This window comes from Orbicella faveolata, unplaced genomic scaffold (genome assembly GCF_042242905.1).
Source record: "Orbicella faveolata isolate gen_17 unplaced genomic scaffold, um_ofav_v1 contig_13, whole genome shotgun sequence".
NCBI classification, from domain to species: domain Eukaryota; kingdom Metazoa; phylum Cnidaria; class Anthozoa; order Scleractinia; family Merulinidae; genus Orbicella; species Orbicella faveolata.
Genome location: NW_028301540.1, coordinates 1,320,485 through 1,345,411, shown reverse-complemented (window position 1 = coordinate 1,345,411; position 24,927 = coordinate 1,320,485). Strand labels below are relative to the sequence as shown.

General features: G+C 39.3%; 2 protein-coding genes across 4 annotated transcripts in view; one reads left to right on the top strand and one right to left on the bottom strand.

Annotated features, from left to right (window-relative positions):
* The window catches only part of LOC110047833 (putative ATP-dependent RNA helicase DDX23), a 13,619-nt gene extending 5,710 nt beyond the window's left edge, over positions 1-7,909 (top strand). Inside the window, exons 13-31 of the mRNA XM_089283971.1 lie at positions 587-723; positions 843-931; positions 1,131-1,206; positions 1,612-1,748; positions 2,333-2,398; positions 2,974-3,018; positions 3,156-3,195; positions 3,351-3,400; positions 3,845-3,991; positions 4,301-4,362; positions 4,537-4,568; positions 4,642-4,699; positions 4,978-5,047; positions 5,550-5,588; positions 5,667-5,710; positions 5,841-5,924; positions 6,001-6,047; positions 6,222-6,343; positions 6,527-7,909. Coding sequence (XP_089140097.1) covers positions 587-723; positions 843-931; positions 1,131-1,206; positions 1,612-1,748; positions 2,333-2,398; positions 2,974-3,018; positions 3,156-3,195; positions 3,351-3,400; positions 3,845-3,991; positions 4,301-4,362; positions 4,537-4,568; positions 4,642-4,699; positions 4,978-5,047; positions 5,550-5,588; positions 5,667-5,710; positions 5,841-5,924; positions 6,001-6,047; positions 6,222-6,343; positions 6,527-6,628 — 1,447 coding nt within the window. The 3' untranslated portion in view covers positions 6,629-7,909. The remainder of the gene's footprint in view (positions 1-586; positions 724-842; positions 932-1,130; positions 1,207-1,611; positions 1,749-2,332; positions 2,399-2,973; positions 3,019-3,155; positions 3,196-3,350; positions 3,401-3,844; positions 3,992-4,300; positions 4,363-4,536; positions 4,569-4,641; positions 4,700-4,977; positions 5,048-5,549; positions 5,589-5,666; positions 5,711-5,840; positions 5,925-6,000; positions 6,048-6,221; positions 6,344-6,526) is intronic.
* LOC110047790 (uncharacterized) lies at positions 7,350-24,927 on the bottom strand. Of its 3 annotated transcripts, XM_089283973.1 has the most exons (10): positions 24,739-24,927; positions 24,294-24,417; positions 15,529-15,854; positions 13,951-14,235; positions 13,530-13,627; positions 10,680-10,738; positions 10,026-10,173; positions 9,110-9,351; positions 8,953-9,025; positions 7,350-8,594 (listed from the first exon to the last, which is right to left on the bottom strand). In XM_089283973.1, exons 3-10 carry the CDS (start codon positions 15,690-15,692, stop codon positions 8,476-8,478), a joined length of 1,188 nt encoding a protein of 395 aa, XP_089140099.1. In that variant the 5' UTR covers positions 15,693-15,854; positions 24,294-24,417; positions 24,739-24,927; the 3' UTR covers positions 7,350-8,475. The 3 variants fall into 3 exon arrangements, with proteins under 3 accessions (XP_089140099.1, XP_089140098.1, XP_089140100.1); XM_089283972.1 differs by lacking the exon at positions 24,739-24,927 and having other exon boundaries at positions 24,294-24,488; XM_089283974.1 differs by lacking the exons at positions 24,294-24,417; positions 24,739-24,927 and adding an exon at positions 16,186-20,622.

Sequence of the window (24,927 nt, the reverse complement as noted above, 5' to 3'; positions counted from 1 at the left end):
ATATCCAGCCTTTTTTGACGGATTTCGATTAAAGCCAATGTTGGAAAGATAGCTATGCATTCGTTTTTCAAAATCATGCTTTTTTCAGAAAATTACGAATTTTTTGATATTTTGAAATTCTCTCAAAATCGGACCTTTTAAAAATGAAACAAAATCTATGCATAGCGTAATGAGGATTTCAATTAAAATATTAAATGAATGAAAAAAATCCCGATTAAGTAATTTGCCTGGGAGCCTTTGCGTTTTTTCAGTATTAGTCACGTGACCATTGGCGTGGCCTGATGACGTCATCACTAGTGTTGCTGATCATGAAAAAGTTAAAACACATGCAATAACTCTGAACTGACCAAAAATGATGAGGTTATATGAGAATAAATTTTCCTTAGCAACGGCTCGAAAAGATCGGTTAATGGGCCCTTAAAATTATAACTCAAACTCAAAGTTCTAATTAAAAATTTTAACTTGAAATCAAAAATTTAATTTACTCCATGTTTTTGCCTCTCTTCTCTCCTGCATGCTTTTCGCACAACAGCCAGCTGCGAAATAAATTTGAAAAACACCCAAAGCATAATTTGTTCAATTTTAGGTCACGAGTAAAGAAACAACGTGATCTGGAAAGACAGCGTGCTCATGATGACCGTCACTGGAGCAAGAAATCTCTAGAAGAGATGGCTGAAAGAGACTGGCGTATTTTACGAGAAGACTTCACCATTTCCACTAAGGGTGAGCACTTCTACATCTTGATTGAAAACGCTTAGTGTTATAAACCTGGTGTTGTAAACCAGTCTATTGATAGCCAGTTGATGATAAACTTACTATTTAGAGTTGTATTTTTGTTTTAGGTGGTAAGATTCCATACCCACTGAGATCGTGGAAGGAGAGTCCTCTTCCCAAGGAGATACTTGATATAGTTGACAAACTGGGATACGAGGTAACCACAGGCAACCCAGCAGCACTGTTCAAAGTTATGTATGGTGTTAAGTTTAGGGACCATGGGGCCCTGGGCTCCATACAAGTTTCCCAACCCATCCCATAGTATTGCAAGGCAACATATGGCAGACTGTAAGTTCTAAAGTGCCCTGAATTCTTGCATGTGAGCAATGTAATTTAGACCTGTCATGTCTTTTTAGGAACCAACACCAATCCAGCGTCAAGCCATTCCAATCGGGCTTCAGAACAGGGACATCATAGGAGTAGCAGAGACAGGTCTGAAGTTCTGCATACAATGTAGCTTTATCTTCAGCTTATTCTGTTTCAAGTTGCAATTATAATTACAATATGTTTGTGCAGATTTGTGATAATAGAAGCCTGGCTGACGCAGAGTCAATTTGAGTTGGACATCTAATTTTTCATTATTTAATCTTAATTTTTTTGCACTTTGTGGCACAAAGGCAACAGTCACTTATGTTAAGTTTAATCCATGAATATTGAAATTAAAATGCCTTTAAATTGCACGAATAAAACCTTGATTGGCTAGTTATCTTAGATTAACTATAAGTTCCCTTCATAAATGGTGGATGATCAATAGTGAACACTATTAATAGGACACCAAGTTTGCATCACTAATATGCATTGATAAATTATATTATTGTATATTTTTATTTTGTAAAGGTAGTGGAAAAACAGCAGCATTTTTAATTCCTTTGTTGGTGTGGATCATGGGACTGCCTAAGATAGAACGAGACACTGATGCTGACAAGGGACCATATGCTTTGATTTTAGCTCCAACCCGAGAGTTGGCACAGCAGGTAAACAAATGACTTGTCTGTGTGCGAGAATGTTGGATAACTTCTGCTCTTTTTCTGCATAGTGAAATAAGTTCAGTTTTGTTTTTGGTTTGATGGTTATTCTGTTCAGCCAGTACTCGAATTTCATTCCAAATGAAGTAAGTAGTAAAAAGTGAGAATGAAGTTTGGTGATTGTTGTTGTCGGTAATGCTATTCTAATGGAAAAATATATGCATTGTTTCTCAAAAGTAGAGTAAGCTGTATGACATTAGTTGTGTGATAGACCAGTGCACCTCAGCTACTATTAGAACTTTATTTACCAGATAATATCCATTGAAATCAAGGTATTTGTTTTCTTTTCTTCAAAACAAGTTGCTTCTGTATTCTGTTGGTCAATTATTATTAATTCTGTATTCCGTGGGTCAATTATCTTATATGCTTGATTAGCAGCTTAAAAAGAGCCCATGTTCCTCTCCCAAAGCCACTGCTAATATTATTTACAGAAATCATGAAACTATGATTTATTTCTTTTGTCACTATGTTGTGTTGTTTTGTATCTTTTGTGTCAAAATTTAATGCGAGATTTTTGTTTTTGATCTTTCCAGATTGAAGATGATGCAACAAAGTTTGGTCGTCCTCTTGGCGTTCGGACAGTTTCTGTGATTGGAGGGGTAAGTAAGTAAGCCCGTAGCCGAGTGGATGGACTCTGGCTGCATTCAATAACTTATTTCTCATTACATATTACAAAGTGGATGGGGATAATACGCTGATGTACCGGTCAATTCTTCCAACTGACATAACTGTTCTATAATCTTTATGTTCGTAACTCACTAAGTGCAAATCAAATCAGATCACTGGTGGCAGATTAAGACTGGACATATTTGTTCCCCATAATGGTCATATTATCGTAGTTTCTTATGACTTACAGATGTGTTTAGCCCTTGTAATCAGCCAAGTAACGGAGGACAGCTTCCCTGTAAAGTTTCAAAAGAATACATCCCAAACCTTAAAACATGAGCTTCTCATTTATACAATTAGTTATAGCATAATCCCATCCTTGCCATTGTTACCTATCTCATTTGCTAATAGATTCCTGTTATTTTTCAAGCTAAAACCATTTTTACTGGGTTTCTTGTAGACGACGAGTAATTTTTGTTTATTCCTCAAATCGTACTAAGAATACCAAAATGATGCTGTCATTTTTGTTACGTACAGTTCTTTGGATATTTTTTGTTTTATTTCACAGCTTTCACGCGAGGATCAAGGATTTCAGTTACGTCTTGGATGTGAGGTAAGCTGCAGTGCCGTTACCAGCTGTCAAAAAACAGCCCTCGAAGATTGCGTGACAAGAGAAACAAAAAAAAATGTGTTTCCTCGCGTATCTGAATAATGTTTTACTGTGTTTTTGTTTTTGTTTTTCTTTTACAGATTGTCATTGCTACACCTGGTCGTTTGATTGATGTGCTGGGTATAGTTGCCTTTGTTATACTTGCAGTATAGATGAAGTCTTTACTTACTTACTTACTTACGTACATTACTTATACGTATCATTTGTTGTCTTTGTTTCTTCGTGTGTTTCTCCCGCGTGCTTTTGGTTCCTAATTTTATTTCTTCCTTCATCAGAAAATCGCTACCTTGTTTTGAGTCGCTGTTCATATTTTGTCCTGGATGAGGTTGGTGGTGATCATATACAGCAGTATTATTCAGAATACAACAGTGGCGGTGACTGATTGTGTGTTTTAGGGTCTAGCTTAGGGTCCACCAGTCTCGAAGCACAGCGTTACTTAAAATTCACTCATTCTTCGGAAGCAGTCCTGATAACTTTTATGCATAGTATTCGTTCAAACAATAACATAGTAAGGAAACTCAGTAATTGAATAACAGACGTGCTACTCTTACCAGGTAGTGACAAGTGAAAGATGTGTAAACCAAATCACCAACCATTGGGCTGGAAATGAAAATGTCAGCCATAATACTTGAAATCAAACCTGTTCTTCGGCAAATTTAAAATTTTAGAGCTCATAATTAACAAAAATAAACAGAATAACCTAAAACACTGAGACCAAGTTACAATATAGGCAAGGCCAACTCAGCTGACGGAGATGTAATCATTGCAGGCTGATCGTATGATTGACATGGGTTTTGAGCCTGAGGTCCAGAAAATCTTGGAACATTTACCAGTTAGCAACGTTAAACCTGATTCTGAGGACGCTGAAGATCCGGAGAAGTTATTGGCATACATGGGAAAAGACCGGTTTAGACAGGTTTGTAAAGAAAACAGTTCAGCTGAAGTGAGAACTGCTTTAGTTAAGTGGTGGAAAAGTGGAAGTAACGTTTGTTTAATAGAAAAGGAAATATACTGAAATATACTTGGAGTGTACGACGCGGAAGCGACTTCTCTCTGTAGAAAAACAAGAATTGTGGGCTCATCAAGTTTGACAGGAAACAGGACTTTCATCTTTCACTGAAAACTTGTAGAGACTGTTGAAGAGCCAGTACTGTAGTACCGGCAGTGGAATCTAGCGCTGATTAGTTTGTTTGGGAGCTAAGTTAGTTTTTGTTGGCTTTTCTAGACCGTGATGTTTACAGCTACTATGCCTCCGCAAGTTGAACGCTTGGCTAGAAACTATCTTAGGTAAGTGCTTTATAGACGCATGTCCAGTTTATTAGTAGGAAAAAAAGCAATCCACAGAATTATCTCAGCAGAAAGCAGGTTAGTTTATCATTAACCGTCACAAATAGATTCAGTTGTCATTGCTCAACATATTGCTGTGGGTTGTTCAAATAACATTCTGTATTTTCCTTTCAGGCGGCCCGCTGTCGTGTATATCGGTTCTATAGGTAAATATCATTTTGAAGTTTGCCTTGGTGAAGTATTTCTCCTTTCTAATGAGCATTTTCATTTCTGTTACAGGTCGACCAGTTGAGAGAGTAGAACAGAGAGTTCACTTGCTTAAAGAAGGAGCTAAGAGGTAAACACTGTTGGCAGGGTTTAGTTTCAATAGATACGTGCTGATTTATAGAGGAGAAGTTTCCTTCATAATTTGCGTTTCTCTTGCCTTAACGTTTCACACCTTAAACTAAACTTTATGTTGATCGCAAACGGCCATGTCTGTCTGTCTTATACTTAGTAATTAAAAGCAAAAGGATATAAATATGACACAAATTCACAGAGCCTTCTCTCTAAGCACCCTGCAGTAAGAAACTTCGGTGAATGTTTTCGAACGATTATGTTTTGTGGTTTTAACAGGAAGAAGCTGTTAGAGATACTGAACGGTGGCATTGATCCGCCTATCATGATATTTGTCAACCAAAAGAAGGTGAGATGAACAAGATAACAGAGAAATTCCACCGCCGAACTTACATGCTGTACAAATTATGATGTCATCCAGGACGATGCGAACATGTGATGTATTCACGTCAGACCTGTGTGAACATCAGTCTGCACGCGTCTCATAAAGCGTGTTTGCTTACAATGATGAGACTAAAGCTCAACTTGGCGTCAAGTGCAGGAGCTAGAAGCAGTAAATTTCAGTGTTGTAGCAATCTGATCTGTTCAACAAAAGTTCAACTTGGCGTCAAGTGTAGGAACTACAGAAGCAGTAAATTTCAGTGTTGTAGCAATCTGATCTGTTCAACAAAAGTTCAACTTAGCGTCAAGTGTAGGAACCACAGAAGCAGTAAATTTAAGTATTGTAGCAATCTGATATGTTCTCGCTCTGTATCAGCTGTAGTGGGTGTGTTCATGATCTAATTGCGGCTGAAAAAATGAAGAATTCCTTCATTTACAATAACTAACTACCATTTAATCTATTATTTTAGGGAGCAGACGTGCTGGCAAAATCCTTGGAGAAAATGGGCGTAAGTTTTTTCCTATTCTCATCGTTCTCTGTTTGCATATTATTGTAACACTTACGTTTTGTATAATGTTTTCCTTAGTTCCGCGCAACGACCTTGCATGGTGGACGAAACCAGGAGCAGAGGTGAGTAGTCCAGTGATACAAATGGTCATTTTCTTACTGATTACCCAGTACCTTTTTAAGTGAATCGTGAGAATTTGGCTAAACAAAGTATAATCTGTTGATTTATTTTTATTTCTTCTCAATTTAACAGAGAGTTTGCTTTGTCGAGTCTCAAGTCTGGTGCTAAAGATATTCTGGTAGCGACTGACGTGGCGGGCCGTGGTATTGATATCAAGTACGTGATATTCATCTTCTTTTTTTTGTCCTAGTTTGTTGTTGTGTTTTGCTGATCTGTTTTATTGTCTCGCCAGGGATGTGTCGCTTGTTATCAACTATGACATGGCCAAGTCAATTGAAGGTTTGTGGTGTTGCTGATTCACTTGTTGGTGTAATAAGCTGCAAGGTTATCCTTAAATGCGCGCTCCATCTCGCCATATATTCGCTTAAGATATTTTAATGTTTTAACAACATGACAGAAGGATATTTCTCTCTTACTAATCGTTGACCTCTTTGGTTGGTGCTTCTGTTCCAGGCTACACTCATCGTATCGGCAGAACCGGCCGCGCGGGAAAGACTGGTGTCGCTGTCACGTTTTTGACCCAGGAAGACTCGGCCGTGTTTTATGACCTCAAGCAGACGTTATTAGCCAGCCCGGTTAGTAAAATGCAATAAGTAATAAGGACGAGGGAAGGGAAAGGGAAAAACGCAGAGGAGAGTACAGGGGCTTTTTGAGCTTTTTTGTCTCCCTCCCTCTCTCCCCTCCCTTATTGAGTTTGCTTTACCGGCTCAATTTTCAAAAGAAATTTTCCATAACTGGATTTGTTTGGGTTTTTGCAGGTTAGTAATTGTCCACAGGAGCTGGAAAAACATCCTGAAGCACAGCACAAACCTGGCACTGTACTGACAAAAAAGAGAAAAGAAGAAACAATATTTGTATAAAATGAAAACTAGCTGCCTCCTGTGAGTCATGTGGGATTCCAATTTTGTATTACAATTCGTCAGGAAACACTCAAGAAGCGTAACCCAAACGGGGAAATGAACATTAGCTAAGTACTTATGTCTATTTATAACTTTGCCAGTCATATCACTGTAGAGACTTCTTATGGAACCACGGCAGTAGTCTAAAGACTGGTTTCCATATGGTCACTGCGATCACTACAGAAAAGCTTGAGTGATCCTTACGACTACCCGTTTTCATATGATCACTATCAGTTCGATCGTCGAGATAAGGTTTATCTTAGCTGCGATCGCCACCGATCGCAGAAGTTTTTTTTCTTTTTTGTTTTTTTTTTTAAACAAGACACCACTTTAACGATTGTTTCAAGCCGGAGTAATGGTACGCCGTGACAAGTGCCCAGTGATCTTGTCGAATAACTTTTAAACTTGTTAAAAAATGGCTTAAGGCGTTTTTTAACAAACGATTGCGTTTAAATACTTTGCCGAGGAACATTAAGTTAGATACGAGTTTGTTCCAGGTCAGGGGAGTGGGGCCAAGATAAAAGAATCACCCGAGTCCTCTCCGTTGTTGTGCTAATACCAACATAACTCGTACGATCGATAAAAATACTCGAGATGGAAACTAACCTTGATCTTTAAATGGTTAGTCCAGTCTTTATTCGTATCGTTAATTCAACCGAAGTAATAAAGAAGCAATACTCAGTAGAGTGAGGTGAAAATTTTATTTAAAAAGCAGTTGAGAAGTGTTTGTCCATTGATATAAACTAATTTTGGTATTTATACGTAAACTCCACTTTAGACCAAAGTTTATACAATATTTTATGTAGACCACATTAAAACATAGTTGATAATTGACATTTTGGTAATTAGAGATTGCTGGTTTATTTGTTTAAAAAGAGAAGTACTTGGAAATGTTGAAATGGAATGATTTTCGTTTAACTACAATTTAAAAATTTCAGTGGTCACACCCGAGATGAGTAGTGATAGAAATATATGTAGATTTTCCTTTGGTTTGTTATAAACTAATATATCAGTGCTCAGAAAGAAGGTTTGAAAGTCCTTTTTTGTCCACACGTTAAAACATCGTTTGTTTTCTCGGAGCCTCTAGAAGTACCTTGTCGAGTATGGAAAGCAACTAAATTAATTTACAAGCATTTTAAGCAAAAATATAAAGGGTACTCTTTTTAAAAAATTTATCGACACCGAAGTCCGGCTTTGGTATATGTTTCATTTAGATTATTAAACTTTTGTTATTCAGTTGGATTTTGTAATGTTTATGGTAACTTTTTGACACTTAGAATGTCGGATGTCGAGCAACCTCGTTCCCAGGGTCTCTCATCTTGCCGTCCTCTCCTCGCTCGCTCCAGGGGGCGGTAAGATGAGAGACCCTGGGAACGGGGTTGGATGTCGAGAAGCCCCGAGAGGAGCTACATTTTGTGTCAGTCAATAGACCATTTTACAGTTGTCTGCTCAGTGACCTGGCCTTCGGATGGCAGCGAGGCTGGAGTTGACCTTGTTTTGATACAGACCTCAGTGCTTTTGTTGTGTAAAACAAATTGTTCTGATGCTAACTAGGTGCATTTACATGACAAAAGCAGAGAGGTCTGTATCAAAACAAGGTCAACTCCAGTCTCGCTGCCATCCAAAGGCCAGGTCACTGAGCAGACAACTGTAAAATGGTCTATTTAATAGCTCTGTGCTAAATGCATTGACGCGTTGATAAAGTTTATTATTAATTATAATAAAGCATCACGTAAGCTGCATGTAACTTCTTGAGATGTGCTCTCAGAACTTTGCATGGTATGGTGTTGAATGTAGCCATGTTAAGATTAACGAGCAGGAGGAGCAAACAGGCCTTCTGTGGTGACTGTTATTGGCGACATAGTAACGTCATCCTTCATGTTCACGGCCAGGCGACCCGTCCCTGCTGTACACTCACACCTCGAAACTGCGAAAAAAAAAAAAAAAAAAAAAAAAAGCCATACTAAATGTTTACTTTTGCTTTTTCCATTCTTGTCTGTTAATTTTGAAGATTTTTTTCTTGTGCTTTTAAGCGCCCTCTTCAGAGATAAACAAGAACAAAGGGTTCTCAAGCGAAACGTTGGGCTGTAGATAACAAAATCCCAGACTGGGATCAACTGTAAAGCAAGGTGTGTGTGTGATGATGCAATGAGTAAACCATAATGTTCCTAACAAGAAATGCGCACAAGGGTGTTACACCAGACATGTCTAACTAGCAGACCACTACCAGTATTTGTAGCACTGCGTAATAACGAAATTTATTTAAAAAACACGGTGTTACTCACTTTTTTCATCCAGTTCAGCGACTATAGCGGATAACTGTTTCACCTGATTCCTTAATCGTTCTAGATCCTCTGGCTGGGAGCAAAACCAAGAGAAAATACTCATTACTGTTGTCTGCATACATTGCGTGCTTATATCATGACGACTATATTTACTTACCGAGGCGCCAATACCTGGGCGTCCAGGTTCACCGGGGGGTCCAGGTGCTCCTTTGGATCCCTGTGGTCCCTGTATTGATCTCCCTGGTTCTCCTTTTTGCCCTGGGGGACCGGAGGGACCGGGGCGTCCCTGGAATCCGGGTGTTCCTGGAAGACCAGGGTCACCCGTCACCACCATCGTTGGGCCGGGAGGGCCTGGATTCCCTTTCTCCCCCTTTGGGCCACGGGGCCCCCGAGATGATCCTATGGAATAAAAAACAAACATTCTTTCCATGGGGCCCCAGAGATGATCCTACGGATAAAATATGGTTATTCCGGATAGTAAAGTGTTTTCCCACATTCGCAAAATACTCCATGTAAAATTCCCTCTGCGGCCACCCTTTATAACTATAAGCGTTTTAATGGCCACTTCGATTACAATGCAGCTGAAATCTAAAGCCTTTAGATTTCAGCTGCATTGTAGTCGAAGTGGCCATTAAAACGCCATACAGCCCTGATGTAACGATAGCAGTTGCCGAATTAAGGAGACTTACATTAATAAGAGTACAAACACAAGCAAATATGACACAAACAGCGGTGAAAAACATTGCATTCCATCGCATTTTAAAACTGAACTTGACATTTCGTATACTAGTCAACACACATTTTCAAAAGTGACCGTTACATCTGAAAGCTATTTATATCGGTCGGGAACCGAGGCTGAAAAAACGATCTGCAACAGTAAGTTATCCTGTGTAGGCGTCTTGAGAAGTTACAGCTAGTAAAGCAACAGCCTCTCACTATTGACGTTGACATTTAGCTTTAGCTCTCGAATGAACAGCGTCTCCTAAATTCTGCAATGAAAGTCAACGTTATTAGTGAGAAGTGTTGACCAGGTTCAATTGTAAACCAATGTCGTGTGTGCACCCGTAACTCACCTCCTGCTCCCCTCGATCTCACACTACCGGGTTCTCCTCGTTGTCCCGGGCTGCCTGGAGGGCCGGGGAGACCGGGGGGCCCTGGAGGACCTGGTGGTCCGGGGAAACTGTTCTGAGTTATCGTGGATGCAGGTACCTTCTGAACTTTCTTTGAAAAATGGAAAGAAAATTATCAAACTAAAAGTGTTGTGTCCTGCATAAGATAAGTGACTCAGGTTAAAAAAGTAAACGTAATAATTTACCTTAGTACAAGGCAACAACCTAATAATTAATGGGCACGAATATTAGAAAATACAGGACAAAGAACAAAGAAAAGGAGCTGGAAACCTAGTAAAAGATTGTTTAACAATATCTATTTGCGAGTAAGTAAATTAATCGACGAAGAATTGAAAGCAAAAATTCAGTTCAGAAAATAGACACGGTTACGGTATGTGACAAGTGATATAAATTACAACAGTTCAACATCTCATTTACATAATTTTGACAACTGCAGCAAAAATTATATAAATTGAATAGCGGTTTTATTCTATAATAGGTCCACATCAGCCGTTTGACAGCCATAATTAAAGCTACCCAAACAAAGTATGAGTAAAGAGGAATTAACATTTAATTAGTAACGATTACTTTAACTCATTCCATGTTAGAAAAAATTACCTGTTCCAAGGCCATCAATCTGCTCTCCCACAAAAGGAACTTCGTACAATTAAAACATGCTGTGGAATCAGACAAAGTCACACCAAGCGACGTGTGAGAAATAATAAGTTTACTTGACGTTTAGATTGGAAAACGGGTTCTTTAGTTTATGTAGTAGTCTGTAGTTTTAAACATCCTTAAGAAAAGCAAGGAATTTAAAATCCTGGCCACGAGTGTGGCGGAACAAACTGGAATAATTGATGATCTAAGTGTAGTCTGTTTCTTCAATTAATATTGCGAAAATATATTACGAAATCATTTTGCTTGGGTTTAGCTCAGTGTGCAAGCTATCAATATGCCAAATTTTTGCTTGCTAAAAATTGTTTTCTGCTTAGTGCTCAGTATGATTTCTGCGAGTAACTGGCATTTTAATAACTCCATTTCTTTTCTGAAACACCCCGCAGAACTGGACCTCATAATAAAAACACAATTTAGCTAACCGACAGTTCTTTTGATATTAATTTCTTGTCAAAATCATTCTGTTTAAATAACTACAATAACTATCTTATCATATTTTGAGTCATATTTTGGCGAACAAATTGTTGTTAAGAACTAATTCAGAGATTCATTATCCTTCATATAAACAATATAATTGCAGAGCGAGATAATCAACAATGATCAGACAACCAGTGGTCAGCGAGTACCTTATTGGTAAAGCAACAAACATAGCTAGAGTTACTGCTTGACCAGAGAATAACTTATTTCAAACAAAATTTTAATATCCGCACAACTGTTTATTCAAGTTAAAAATTCATTTGTTAAAAAGTCGAATCTCAGGGGTGTTCTAAACAATTAACTCTCCACTGGGGATCGAGCAATATCAATTATCGGTCATGTTTGTTTTCATAAAGACCCCCATCGAGGTCTCTGAAATTGCTTTAAATCAATGCACAGATCAATTTGACACCTAATTCGACATCGGAAAAACGTATTTTACCATTGTAATATTGAGATCATGAGAAGCTTTTCCCAATGGGAGTTAATGGCCTAACCTCAGGAAAAAAAAAAAACAGCGATTCGGTCACGTGACTGCAGGGTTTTACAAAATACTACCAAGCTGAAAGGTCTGTTATGATGGTTAGCTATGGTTCGATATGGTTTACCAGGAGATATGTGATTCACTGACCAAAAAGTTAATAACTGAAGACGGTCCACTGCCGTTCGTGGTTGCTCTTGCATTTATAAACCTCGCGTTGTCGCTTACAGCATTCGTTGGAAACTTACTTATTGTACTCGTGTTGAAGAAATGTCGCACCATTCATCCACCGTCGAAAGCACTCCTGTTTAGCCTCGCTCTAACAGATCTTGGTGTCGGCCTATTTTCTCAGCCTCTCTTTGCAGCGTCTAAGATCATTGGCTACCGACAAGACTTTAACAAAGAGATCTGCATAATCGCGGTATTTGATTCTTTGTTCGGAGATGCACTGGCAGCCGTTTCGCTATTAACGGTCACTGTGATTTCGGTAGATAGATACCTGGCGTATCGCCTGCGAGGGAAATACCGCGACCTTGTGACTCTGAAAAAGACACTTCTAGCAATTGCATGTTGCTGGATGATCGCCTGTCTGTGGATTGGTTTGCGGCTTGGAAATAAGCACGCAGCTCGGCAGTTACAAACTGTTGTGGTTAGTTTTTGCTTCCTATTAACCTTTGCTTGCTACACAAGGGTTTGCGTGGGTTTACGTTTCTGTAAAACTCATATTCAAGCAAGAAATACCCCCAACGCGGTTACCATGGCTTATTATAAGAAATCTGCTCTTACAATGGCGTATGTTTGCGGGTTTCTTCTTCTCTGTTATTCACCTCATTTAATTCTGGAAGCAATTTCGAGCGTTTTCGTCGATGAACAAACATATCTCCGCATTAAAACATGCACCAAAACAGTGGCGTATTTCAGCTCGTCAATTAATCCGCTTATTTACTGCTGGAGAATCCAAGAGATATTTGAATTAGTTTCTTCAATGATTTCAAGACTTTGTTTTCTTCGTTCGCGGTAGATTATAAAGGAAGAGGAATAACCACTGTATGTGCCTGGTGGGGAGTAAAAGTTACCACTGCTCAGTTCGAATGTGTAAAAACCGAATTAAAATTAACACTTGGTTATCACACTGCTTAACTTATTTACATGGAGATGATGGAAATTTAACTGAATGCTGCGTTTGTGCTATTAAGCATTTACACTATGAGTGGCATTTGGAAATTCTCTCAAAATTGCACGAGCCTTTAGGCGAGTGCAATTTGAAAGAATTTTCCAATATCACGAGTAGTCTAAATCTTAATTGCTCGAGCTTTCATACGATTATTTATTTGTTACTCACTTGTCATATGACTGAGAAATTTTTTTGCAAACGAGAGCGCCTTAATTTGCACTAGAGTGCAAATTAAGGCGCGCTCGTTTAGCAATTAGCCAATTAAAATAAACAATTAGCGCTGCTCTCAGCCAATCACAATGAAATAATTTTCTCAAGTTATATAATAAGCATATTTATTGTCCAAAAACCAAAAGCAGTATCTCTGTGCGAAAAATATAATTGATTTGATAATCTTAGCGATTACATGACCTCGAAGCAGCCCCGAAATAGTGATTTAAAACTTAGTTATTCAATTAATTCATAAGATAGTCAAATTATTTAGAACTGGTCACTTCAAGCGTCAGTCTCTTTATTGGAGCCATTGTCTCTACTGGTCAGCGACAGCTTTTATTCATGACGTACCTATCGCTCTCTGCGGCTGAACATTAGGATCGAAGGCTCTAACACCGAGATGTCAGTAATGGTCTCGCGCGCGCTATTAACAGCGTGGGCTTCTCACCTTGGCTACAATCTGAACCTGTAAATCCAGGACAGCAGTCTTTAACCGAAGTCATGACTGTTCTCATTTCTATTTTATACTCTGGACGATAAGTTACTCTGGAGACAAACAAAACATTAAAGAAGAAACTGTCAGTGAAAGCCGTAAGCTCGTCAATTGTTAGTCAGGTGTATGTTAGTATTCACGGTATTTCAAAGTTGAGGCCTTATGTGGGCGTGAAAAAAGATGATGCCGGATGATGATGAGGAGTTAAATCACTTATTTCCTTAAGGAATGTACAGACAAAAAACATCTGAGCATCAATAGACTAAGGTATTACGTGACAGTTGATTTTAGATAACTGGCATTAAAATGAGTGAATAAAGAAATTTTCAAAGGACTTCCTTATCTTTGAGGTGGGGAGATACTTAGCTACGCTCACCTGTAACCCGTACATACTTTGCCTTGAGATCGCGCCCCACAGTAGTATTTGTATTTGTTGGTTACCCGCTTCATGTGCGCTACATTGCAAGTGACTTGTTTAGGTTTCTGGTAAATACAGTATTGGCCACCAGATGCCACCGAACTATCCTGGGATTTAGCCTGGCTTCCAGACCCTTGACTTTGCCTTGCAGGGCTCGGTGCCTTTGCACCTGCAGTATGTTTGTAGAGCGGTAGCTTGCTGGAAGGATCGAGTACTAATCTCTTTGTTTGGCGACCAGATTGACTGCAAAGAGAAAGAAAGAGTGATCAGTCCCCACCCCACCCATCCAATTCATGTGCGCTGATCGGCTTGAACATGGACTGAAGTAGCAGTTAATCGAGTCTTTTCGTCCTCAGTCTTCGCTCCTTTGTCTCTGACCAGCAAAGACTGGAAGAATGTGATAGGGGGCCTTTCTCCGTCGCTAAAAATAATCCGTTGGTCGAATGATTTTGTACTTTCTTTCCTTACCTTTCACTTTATCTCCGCTCTCTACTTTCAATTCAGGGTGGTCTTAGCAATAACGCTATAAACAGTAACAATATTTATCCTTCTTCTAACGAATAACGTAAAAAAAGCCGTGCGATATTTATCTCTTGTGACTGTCTGGAGATAAGTTGAGATCAATTAATTATCACAAGTCATCCCATTCCTCGCGCTATCTCGAAAGTGGGAAGCGAAACGAAACTAGTTAATATAAATCAGGGCTCCTGTATAAATTCAGTTCACTTATTAACCTTGCTGAAGCATTTCCGTGACCTTACTGCTGTATTTTAGTCAAGAAAATTAAAATACATCAGAGGTCAGTGGGAAATATCTGAAGTATGTTTAACGTCTGAGAAATGTATTGGTCTACAGAGCTTAAAACCGCGAAACAGATTGAGGGTGCGCAACTGACTAAACTGATCCTGCACACCTATCGACAGTTTCCATCGGAGAGCAGAAACGTGAAATTTTGTGACATAACAAGGGTCACCAAGTCGATTAACAAAAGACCGTTTATTGTTTTTTAGTTAATGAAGCAAAGTTACGGCTGTGTGTCAGAACCGAGGAACGTGAAAATACGACACAACATGATGCCTGACTGTCTCAATAAACTGATGTTTCCTCTCTGACACAAGGTCATTTATAAAAATTAATTCTTATGTTCTCGTGGCGCGAATTCTCGCACATAAAGAACAATTTTGTAAGTAATTATCTCATTGTACAATAAGTCACTATGAAAATGATAGGTAACTATAAGGTATGTTTGATTTTACAGGTGTACTTGTTAATTTAGGGAAAGGCTGTTTGCTATTTTAAACAGGATTTCTCGTGTTTCTCACTGAATTTAAGACATAAATACCGAGCAACTTGCTCGTGTGACCTAACGCAATGTGAAATCTATCTACAGCTGTCAGCTTTCTTCAATAATATAGAACTCCCTTGAACTGTTAAAGCACGCACATGGTGTTTTCAAGAAACTAAAAGCCATAAGGTTGTTACGCGTGCATGCTTTATTAAAAACTATTTAAAATAATAGGTGAATTTACAACTAACCTTTGTACATTTCGGTGATTGTAACTGTAGAGGGAGATAGGGCTTCTTGAATAGGATCTTGAACCGCCTCGAAAACCATCCACAGAACAGAGTAATGCCGGGATAAAAAGAAGACAAGTTTTTGAGATGTGCATTCTAGTATATGAGGTGAATGGTGTACTCATTTCCTCTTGCACGAATAGCAAAAAATTGCTTTGAATTTCGGAGCGCGTCAGTCCAGAAAGCGTGAGCTCAAGCTGATTTAATCTTGTTTATCTGATGGCCAGTTGCTGATCAGTTCCTTCTTGAAAGTGCCGCTGCGATCTGTGGTTTCGAGCTCCTGAGGCCTGTAAATTTGAGATGAGATCAGTAACAACTCCCAGTGATGACAAAATGATTAGAGCACAAGTTTTTGATTAATGTCGATGGCCCGATATCTGTTGTAATGAACTGGGGATTTCCGGTCGCATTGAGAGTGAAAACGGCTTGGAAGATATCCAGAAGAACGAGCACGAAAAGAAACCAAACGTTAATCACCAATCTGAAGACAAAACCACACAATCTACACTTTCAAAGTGTATTTATTTTCCCCAATTATGAAAACATTTGTAAGTCAACAAACTTTCAGCCTTAAAAAATCAAAGGCCGGGTTTCAGAGCAGTTTCCGCTGGTTTGTACCTTTCTCATTGACCTCTACCGGAACGGCTGACTCTTGATAACAGTAACCTGATACAATCACATGATGGATGACTGTAGTATTGAGCTCGTGTTGAAAATCACATCACTTTTTTCCGTTCGTTTATCAAGCAGCTGTCAAGCAGATAACAGAAGAAGTCTTCTTTTCTGCTTTTTTGTGGACATCCGTTATGCTTGTCTGAAAGAATAAAACAATGTTCCTGGCCCATTCAACCCCATCAAGAACTGAGGAAAACGAAATCTAGCAAAAATTCCGACTGTTGACTGATCTGACAAGAGGTTATTATGCTTAAGAGCTAAGGCTTTCAGGTTCTTGTGAGCCAAAAAAAAAGAAATTCCTCGTTAAAATTGTATGCTCCGCTGCATTCTGTCAAACATTCGGTAATCGAACTTCAATCGGGTTCGGCCAATCGAACGTTCGATATGCTGTACACCGAGTGTGCACGATTAGCTGCGATTTCCTCGGTCAGTGTGCGATCACACCGATCGAGTTCCAACTGGCCTAAAAAGTTCAACTTAGCAATGATTATGTTTAATTGCCGAACCAGTCGCACACTGCTGGAGCAGTTGGGATTCGATTAAGTGCAACTGATTTTTCGTTCGGTTTGGTTGGATTAACAGGGATGCTCTTAATGACTTTCCCTGATTTTTTTACCAGTTGAATTAACCATTTAATCTTGTTTTTGTAGTTGTTGCTTTCATTCTCGTCTTAGTCAAAATCTAGCGAATAGCCGAGCATAAAGTAGTTTTCCCTTTCACAGACTGTTCATATGTCAAGGGATGTTAACCTTGTTAGGACTTTTTAAGGTAGCGCTGTTGAAATTGGTCTGTCTGCAATGTGCGTGAAGACATGGTCTATTTTACAAGTTTATAATCAAATTTACTCGATTTCAAAATTGGTATTCAAAGCAGATTTTTATCTTTTAATCTTATCTCTCCAATACAAAAGCAGGGCGTGTTCAAGTTATTTAGCAAAAGAGATAAAACCTCGGAAGCATTAAATTCGATAGCGAATGATGATAATGATCTATTATTTCTTCACAAAATAAACTAAGGAAAAATAATAAAAAGCACGATAACGTTTTTACTCTAGACGAACAATTAATTCATCCTCCTCGTGGCGCCTATAATCGAGTTTGTTCCTACCAAATATCAAAGCAGTCAACGTACATGTAGGAGCGCACATTACGTAGCCACAAATGACAAAGAATGTGGAATGAATATTTCTACAAATAAAAAGGTTATCTCTAACCTAAGGACGGCATACAACGGTCGTGAATAACGTGTAATCGATTAGACGCGTGCGGTTATTGCTGTTTCGGTAATTACCTCGGCCAATTGGACCGACCGAGCGGCAACAATTCATATGTTAGTCCTGAACGTGATATCTGCCATGTTGTTATCAGTGCAGGCGTGTTTCTGTACCGCTGCCGCCTACTAAGTTTCCTTCAACGTCGAAACCATTTCAAATGATTCGTTGCTCGTTCTTAGGGGTGTGGCCAGACTGAGGTCAGAGTTTCTCTCAATTTATCATGAACTTAAAATCCAATCAGGCGGGGGTTTTATCTGAAGAGTGTTTCCAGGAGACATTTTCCACTATTAGCTGTTCAGTTAGCCAGTTCTAGCCATTAGATTACTGGGGAACACAGCGAAAAAAGGGGCATGATCTGTCCGACCTTGACACCGTAAACATTCCATATTACATTCACATCACACAGGAAAATATAGGAAACTTTTCTGGCTGACCCGCAAGTAATGAGAACTGTTGATTTCATGTCAAGCTTAGAATGTACATCAAAGGAGCGGTATATGAACAGCTCTCGTAGTCAACAAGAGGAACTGTTGTAAAATTATAAAAAGGGCCATTTGTTTTTGAAGTTAAGTAACATGAGTGAAAAATCAACATTGGAACAGTCCGTGGTAGGGTAATTATCCTGTCCGAAATTTTTCACTGATAATAGTTTCTGTTGTTGCGCCTGATTTTTCTGATAACGCTAACGAGATAGATGGCTCAATTCAAGCCATACTGAGCGGGACATTGCCGTCTTAGAGAATATCAACACCGAACGATTCAATTAAATAATTAAAACTTACAAATAACTTCCCAGGCCAGAATAGCCTCAATGAAGGGCTTCAAGCTACTTATCTTAAGACACCTGTTTTAACAATTTTGTTTTCTTCGAGAACCCCTCTTCAAAAACTTGATTTTCCAATCAAAACGAGATTAATATTTCCGGTAACTTTTAGGTTTGCTAATTACGGTTGTCGGTTATGGGCTTGATATAAAACTCATCTACCGCACAGTCTTTATTTACAATATCTTGACTCGAAAAACAAATAGTTACAATTATTCGTTACCGCTGCCTTTAATTACTTCTCAGCAGATGAAGTTTACTGATAATCTTACCACAAAAAAGCTGCAATCAAGGTATCATCAGGAGGGGGGAGTCTCGAATTCCTTACTGCGTGTCAGAGTTCCAGTCCTTGCTCTTAGCATCCTATGGAATGGTACATTTGTACAGCGGTTTCTGTTCTTTTAGTTTAATTTGACTTTGCGCCTTTATGGCCTCATGGGGCATGATGAGAAAATATGCTGTGAAACCATATAAATTAAGATCGATTTTTTTTCTCTGTACTTACCCAAACTAAAATCGTCTTCTCTTGTTAAGTAACTAGTGGAATTATATCGTCCTAAATTCAGTAACTTTGGTCCGTAGTTTGACCGTGATTTGGAAGCGTCTGTCTCTGCTGATATTTATTCCATCAATGAGTTAGTCAGACAGTCACTCAGCTGACGGCAAAACGCTTTTTGATACACAGGCTCGAAGTAGGCTGATGCAAACCATTCACTCATTCTTTTGCTTTTTGCTTTTGATACAAAGTATGCCTTACGTCGCTCAACAGCTAAACGAAGTGAATGCCTTATTGCATTACAGCTTGTAACACCCTTGTAAGGGATCTTGTAAGGGATCTTGTAAAGGATACATACAGAAAAAAAATCAAATACCCGTTTAGCTTAGTATTTTTCAGAGTACGAGCCCGGGAGTACGAGGTTCGCTCCTGCTAAAATTATTAATAAGCTTTGGTTGATATTTATATCTAATCGTACCTTTTTGGATCGCTTTAATGGCATGTCAGGCGAGTTTAAAAAGTCGAGTCATGGTTGGTATTTTGGCGAGGCGAGACGTATTCTATACAAAACCCATGGCGAGACCAAACGAGCCTAATATACCGGTGAAACGCACCAAAGAAAGGTAGCTTAGGTATTTACCGTAAATAAACTCGGTCTAAGCGATTGATAACAATAGCCATATGAGGTTAGTGACTTGATATCCCATGATACCAGGATGGTAAACACGGCTTCTGATTGGCTAATTTGGGTAGGGCAAAAGGAACTACTCCTTCATTGGGGGATACTGAGATAGCGTAGATAACATTCTTTTCCTTCTTGTCCGAGGGTATTCCTCATGCATGGATAAAGCACAAATAAATTTCTTATTCATTTGAAGATTAAAGATCCCGAGAGTATTTCCGGTCGTACAACACATTTTTGTCAATGCAGTCCCCTCCACATAGACGTTAATTGGTGCAAAGATATCCCTTGATGCCCATTGCATGTTCATTTAAGGTTTCCGCCAAGTAAAACGAAGACAGGATAGGAACTGCCGCCTTGAAGGTGATGAGATCGCCCGCACTCAAAATTTTAATTATTAACCAGTTATTCTTGAATTTGAATTTAATTCTTTCACTGTTTTGCGCGAAATGCAATTTAATTTGACGTTCTAAATGCATGCGCGCCGGACCATGCCGGGTGGAGGCAAGTGCATGGTGACCCAAGGATAGCAGATGGCTCTATCCAAAGGACGTCACGTGATGCGACCGATCCGGTGCCACATTCTTTTCTTCACGTTGTTGAGGTTGCTCAGTGTAGCTCGGCGTACGAAATGGAGTTGCGCCACTGAAGATGTTCAGGATTCGGCGTCGCTGAGCAGCGATTCTGGAATGTGTCGAGCTTGTAGTAGCTGGCTGTAGTGATCTTTATGGCTCGCAGCCATACAGCAGTGTGCCAGTCAATACGTTTGTCTTGAAGAAGCCCAGTTTGTCTCTTTTGGTTTTTATGCAGGACCGTTTAGGACCCAATTTACTCAAATTCCTAAGCAGCAAGATTAAAATGTCTCCAGTACAAAGACAGCTTAATCCGCTTAGAAATTATTAGAAAACTGATAGAATCTGCCAGGAATTTCAACGCCATCGTAGAAGAAATTTCCTCCGAGTGGCCGAGAGAGGAACGAATCGTATGTACAGAGCTGTATGACTTATTAGAATCACTGAAAGTCTTAAGAAGAAATAATCTGTTTCACTGTCATTTCTAAACGGTGCAAGTGTTTCCAGGAGCCCTGATACTTGCCTAAATTATAGAGTTAACAGGAAGCAAGGAAGTTCTAACATTTAGTTCATGGGCTCCTGGTGTTACATAGTCTAACTAATGACTACATTAGCTTCTCCCTTCAGTTATTTGGGTAGTAAGTAAGAACTTTATTTAAGTGTCAATGTATTTAGCCCATGTGGGCTAATTGGGGACACTGTATTAACTCTACCTAATAATTTTCAATAATAGTATTATAAAATTCTCTTACGTGTCTTATTACCTTGGTTGTGGTCGCTGGAACTGATGTTTGTGTTGTCATATTGTAAAACCGGATTACAAGGGTGTGCTTCTTATCTTAAAATATACAAATGAACAGCTTTGTCAGAGTGTAAAGGGTCTTTAAATGTCTAGCCCATACCATGCACTCCGCCCAAGCCTTACGTTAGTTTCTAAAGAAATTGTTGTTCTTCATCGGAGTGTAACTCTTATCGATATTTGAACATTAGCTTGAAGTTTGTTATGAAGCTCGATAATTTTTATAGAATTGAGTTCTTTTTAGTTCGTTATCACCGTTTATTTATTATTTTGTAGTTACCACATTGGTCTTGTGATTTTATGGCCTGCCTGCCCACACAGTGAGTCCTCTGACGTCAAGTTGTTTATCTTAGTTTATCAAGAACACTTAAGCTCCGAGCAATACACCAAAGATGGTCATGTTTGGGTTTGACTACTGGCCTTGGTCTGAGTCTCCCACAAAGATCCTGTTTAGGTTTCTTGTTCTCTAACCTTTAGTTTCTATTGGTTGTTTCAAGATCTGTGTAGTTCGCTTCTGAGTCGCGTGATAGTTTTAGGGTTAGTATTCCAAAGGAGTGTTCAATCCTCCAATCGATCCTCCAAGGTCAGTTCGTCCCGTGTGGCCCACACATAGCTACTGATACGCTGTTAAGGTATCAGTAAGGGGAAAATTTGCCATTTTGCACAATTTTACTTTTTTAAGCGGTTGGATAAATCTTAAGGTAATCTTTAAGATAAAAAAACTCAACGAAAAAATATTATATCTGCCGCTAGTTATTGCGCGAGAAAGATTTTTTGCATATTAATTACTTAATTGAGAGTTGACAAGTTCTGTCAAATGAACTAATTATCGAGGTAAGAAGTCACATGACATCAAGATCATGCTGAGTGGACACGCGATTCGCGCGCCATAATCAGTGCCAGATGTCTTCGAAGAAGAACCAGCGATCTTGCCCGTTTTCATCGGCTAAAGGAAGGCCAAAGAAGGCGAAAAACACTTTCGGGAAAGAGTGGACCGCTAAATTAGCGGAAAGCGACAAAGGGTCGTTTTACAATCAAGAAAAACTGCTGGATGAACTCGACAACGATCGCGATCACGAAGCCAGCGAGCAAGCCGAAATGAGCGCAAGCCGCGCTAAAATACTGTTGCAAGAAACTGTCGAAGCAGAGGAGATTGACAAAGAGAAGTGGATGAAATTGAAAGGCAGATCGATTGTACAAAATTAGAATCAGCAGTGCAACATTTTTTTTCTTACCCAGCTAGTGTCAGTTCTTCCAGCATCTTTGCCTTTGCATCAACATCAGTCGATGAAGTCCCGTTTACGACGTCCGCTCCAGCGTTTCCCTTTGTGCGCTTGCATTTTCTCGGGGACCTTCTACGGGCCTTCGGCATGTTAACTGACATGGTCATAATTTTGAAGATTAGTTAACCGATACGTAAAATTTCGAACGCTAATGTAGTAAATCAAAAGATAATCTCACGTTTACTAACTTTGGAATTCTGACTTCACACATGAAAAAGCGGTTTATTAACTTGTGAATAATTTACCGCGCGCCGTCGCGGAAATTTGTACCTTTTCCCTGTCACAGTCCTATTGTTATACAGAAAGTTGATTCCTCTGCGGTGTCTCCCTTGGTGTGATAATCTCATAACACTTAGATGCCGCCGAATTTTTTATTTTTTCTCTGTTTCTCGAAAGTAAAAAATAGGCGAGTTGTACATGCACTTCGGGTTCCAGGTCGGCAGCCCCTGGACCAAATTAGCTGAAATTCGGAGAGAATGTTGTCAGAACGATCGTCGACAAAACCGTGTCTGCGAATTCTGATTATTCTTTTCATTAAAAAGTTATGCCTTTTTTTCGCGGGCAGTCCTATTTTTTCCCCTTTTCTAGCTTTATCCTCTTGTAAAATAATAACAAACGCATGTGCCAAAAATCTGAGACACGGTTTTTGAGGTCAATGTGTGAAGAAACGGACGCCATGTTAACCGTTTTCTCCGCGGGCGTATACCTTGATTTATGGGTTCGTGAAGCTTTGCAAACATATTCACATTTTCGACACACGGTAATTTTTGCCGTTTTAAACAGATCGGGTCATAATTTGTAGTTATTAAGCTTCCAATAGATATACGGTTTACATGGGTTTCTGTAGTAAAACCACGAACGCTACAGCGGACCGCGCGAGGATGGCCAAATGGATTATACTGATACCTTAAGTGCGTGTGCATTTGTTAGTCAAGTAGTTGCACTTTAAGTAGTATTCTTGTAGCAGAGGTAGATTCAAAATCAGCTGTGCAAGGAAGATGGAGAAGTAAGGAATTAATAAACTGAGCCCCAGAGACCAGAGTATCGGTACCTCCTCGCTTTGAGGACTGAGAGATATCCAATAAGTTGATAAAAGCGGAAAATCAACCAACTTAGCTAGTATGTGAAGTTGAGGTTTTGAAAGTTAGTCTTTCATCAGAGCACTTAGCACTGACGAAGGGCTAACTGTCGAAATGTCCATCTTCAAGTATAGAAATAGCTGTTGTTTACTGGTGCCCCCGGGGGAGGGGTACTTTGGGAATTTCTGGGTGGGGATGTGCCGCTCACACCCCGGAGCCCCTAGCCTATACCAGAGCTAGTTCAGCTGAATTTTGCTACCCTATACTTGAGTAAACTCCCCAAATCCCCCCATCTATCGACACTGTTGAGGCTGATTTGCGTAAATTTAAGCTTGCCGGTTTGATTTTTTTTATATATTTTTGAGTGGCAATTCCTGGTTTCCTTGGTCTAGATAAAATCTTCAACCAACTAGTCAGTTTTGTGAAAAATTATACCCTATTCTAGACCCAAACGCTCTTATTTATATACCCTATCCTAGAGTAAACTGCTTGAAAACCATATCCTTCACAGCGGCACATACCTATATAGCCCATATATGGCAATGCCCCCCCACCGGGCTAGTGCCACCCGACTAAGATATGATTTAAAGAAACAAAATCCAGTTGTGGATCTTACATTGGCTATAAATAGACTGGTTGACTAGCAATTTCCATATCGGCATAACATGATTCTATTCTTTCTGCGTGATGAAGCCAGGAGATAATGATAAAGTGAGAGATCACCACGGTACGAGTTAAAGCACTGAATGAGCAACATGTGGCCAGCAAAGAAAACAGCAGCATCTATTTTGTTTTCACACTATACCTAACATATCATTTTATTAATGCTCGATGAAGAGTCCCAATACAGATTACCGGAGGGTCTAAAGGGTGAATATAACGATGACTAGAACTGAGCAGCACTGAATTTAAAAGAAGAGGTAAACGTGCGGTGAAACCACAGCTTTAGCTGGTAAGGACTGACCCCCTGGTGGCAAATTAATGATTTTGTTTTCGTACGTACTTCCAGCATTTAGTATTTCTTGCCGTGAACCTATAACTTACCTTTTGGATGGATGAACTGCCTTTTTGCTGTCACGTCTTTCGCTGCTGTCCGACAATTCAACGACTGGCGACTGCTTATATCTCACGGTTGTGTGGGTTAGAAGCAAGTTTCCTTTCAGATCGCCTAAGTTTAGTTTGTAAGTAGAACTCAGATCAGAACGGACAACTAAGAACATCCAGATGCATTAATAATGAAAATTAAAACGACTGAATAAATATTTACACAAGTATTTTGAAGAGATATGTAGACAGTCTTATGTATGGATAAACTTCGCGATTAATTTGGCACACACGCATTAATAATTAGCTTTTTTTCCGTCTACAGGTACTGGTCCCATGCATTTGATGAGCCTCCAGTGCTAATTCCGTAATCTGAAGTAAATCTATCCTATTTATGGCTAAAATAATTATAACGAATGCAATTTTAACTTCTCTGTAGCCTTACCTTGTAGAATCGTGTAGATTTTCTACCAAGATGTATGCCGGGTATTTATCTACGCATCTACAAATTCCAAACGGATCACGACGAAGCGTTTATGGTTGATTTTTGTTTATCCAGTAAATAGTTAACAGTGTCGCCATGTTCAAAAACTACACGTCTAGTTTTGATTTCATTTTGATACATACTTCCCAG

What these genes read in the sequence shown, in the direction of transcription:
- LOC110047790 (XM_089283973.1), bottom strand. Translation starts at nt 15,692, where the DNA reads ATGAGTACACCATTCACCTCATATACTAGAATGCACATCTCAAAAACT. An exon ending in GCCCAGGTATTGGCGCCTCG is followed by an intron (nt 9,026 to 9,109) that starts GTAAGTAAATAT and finishes TTTTGCTCCCAG; the next exon opens with CCAGAGGATCTAGAACGATT. An exon ending in CGCTGAACTGGATGAAAAAA is followed by an intron (nt 8,595 to 8,952) that starts GTGAGTAACACC and finishes TTTTTTTCGCAG; the next exon opens with TTTCGAGGTGTGAGTGTACA.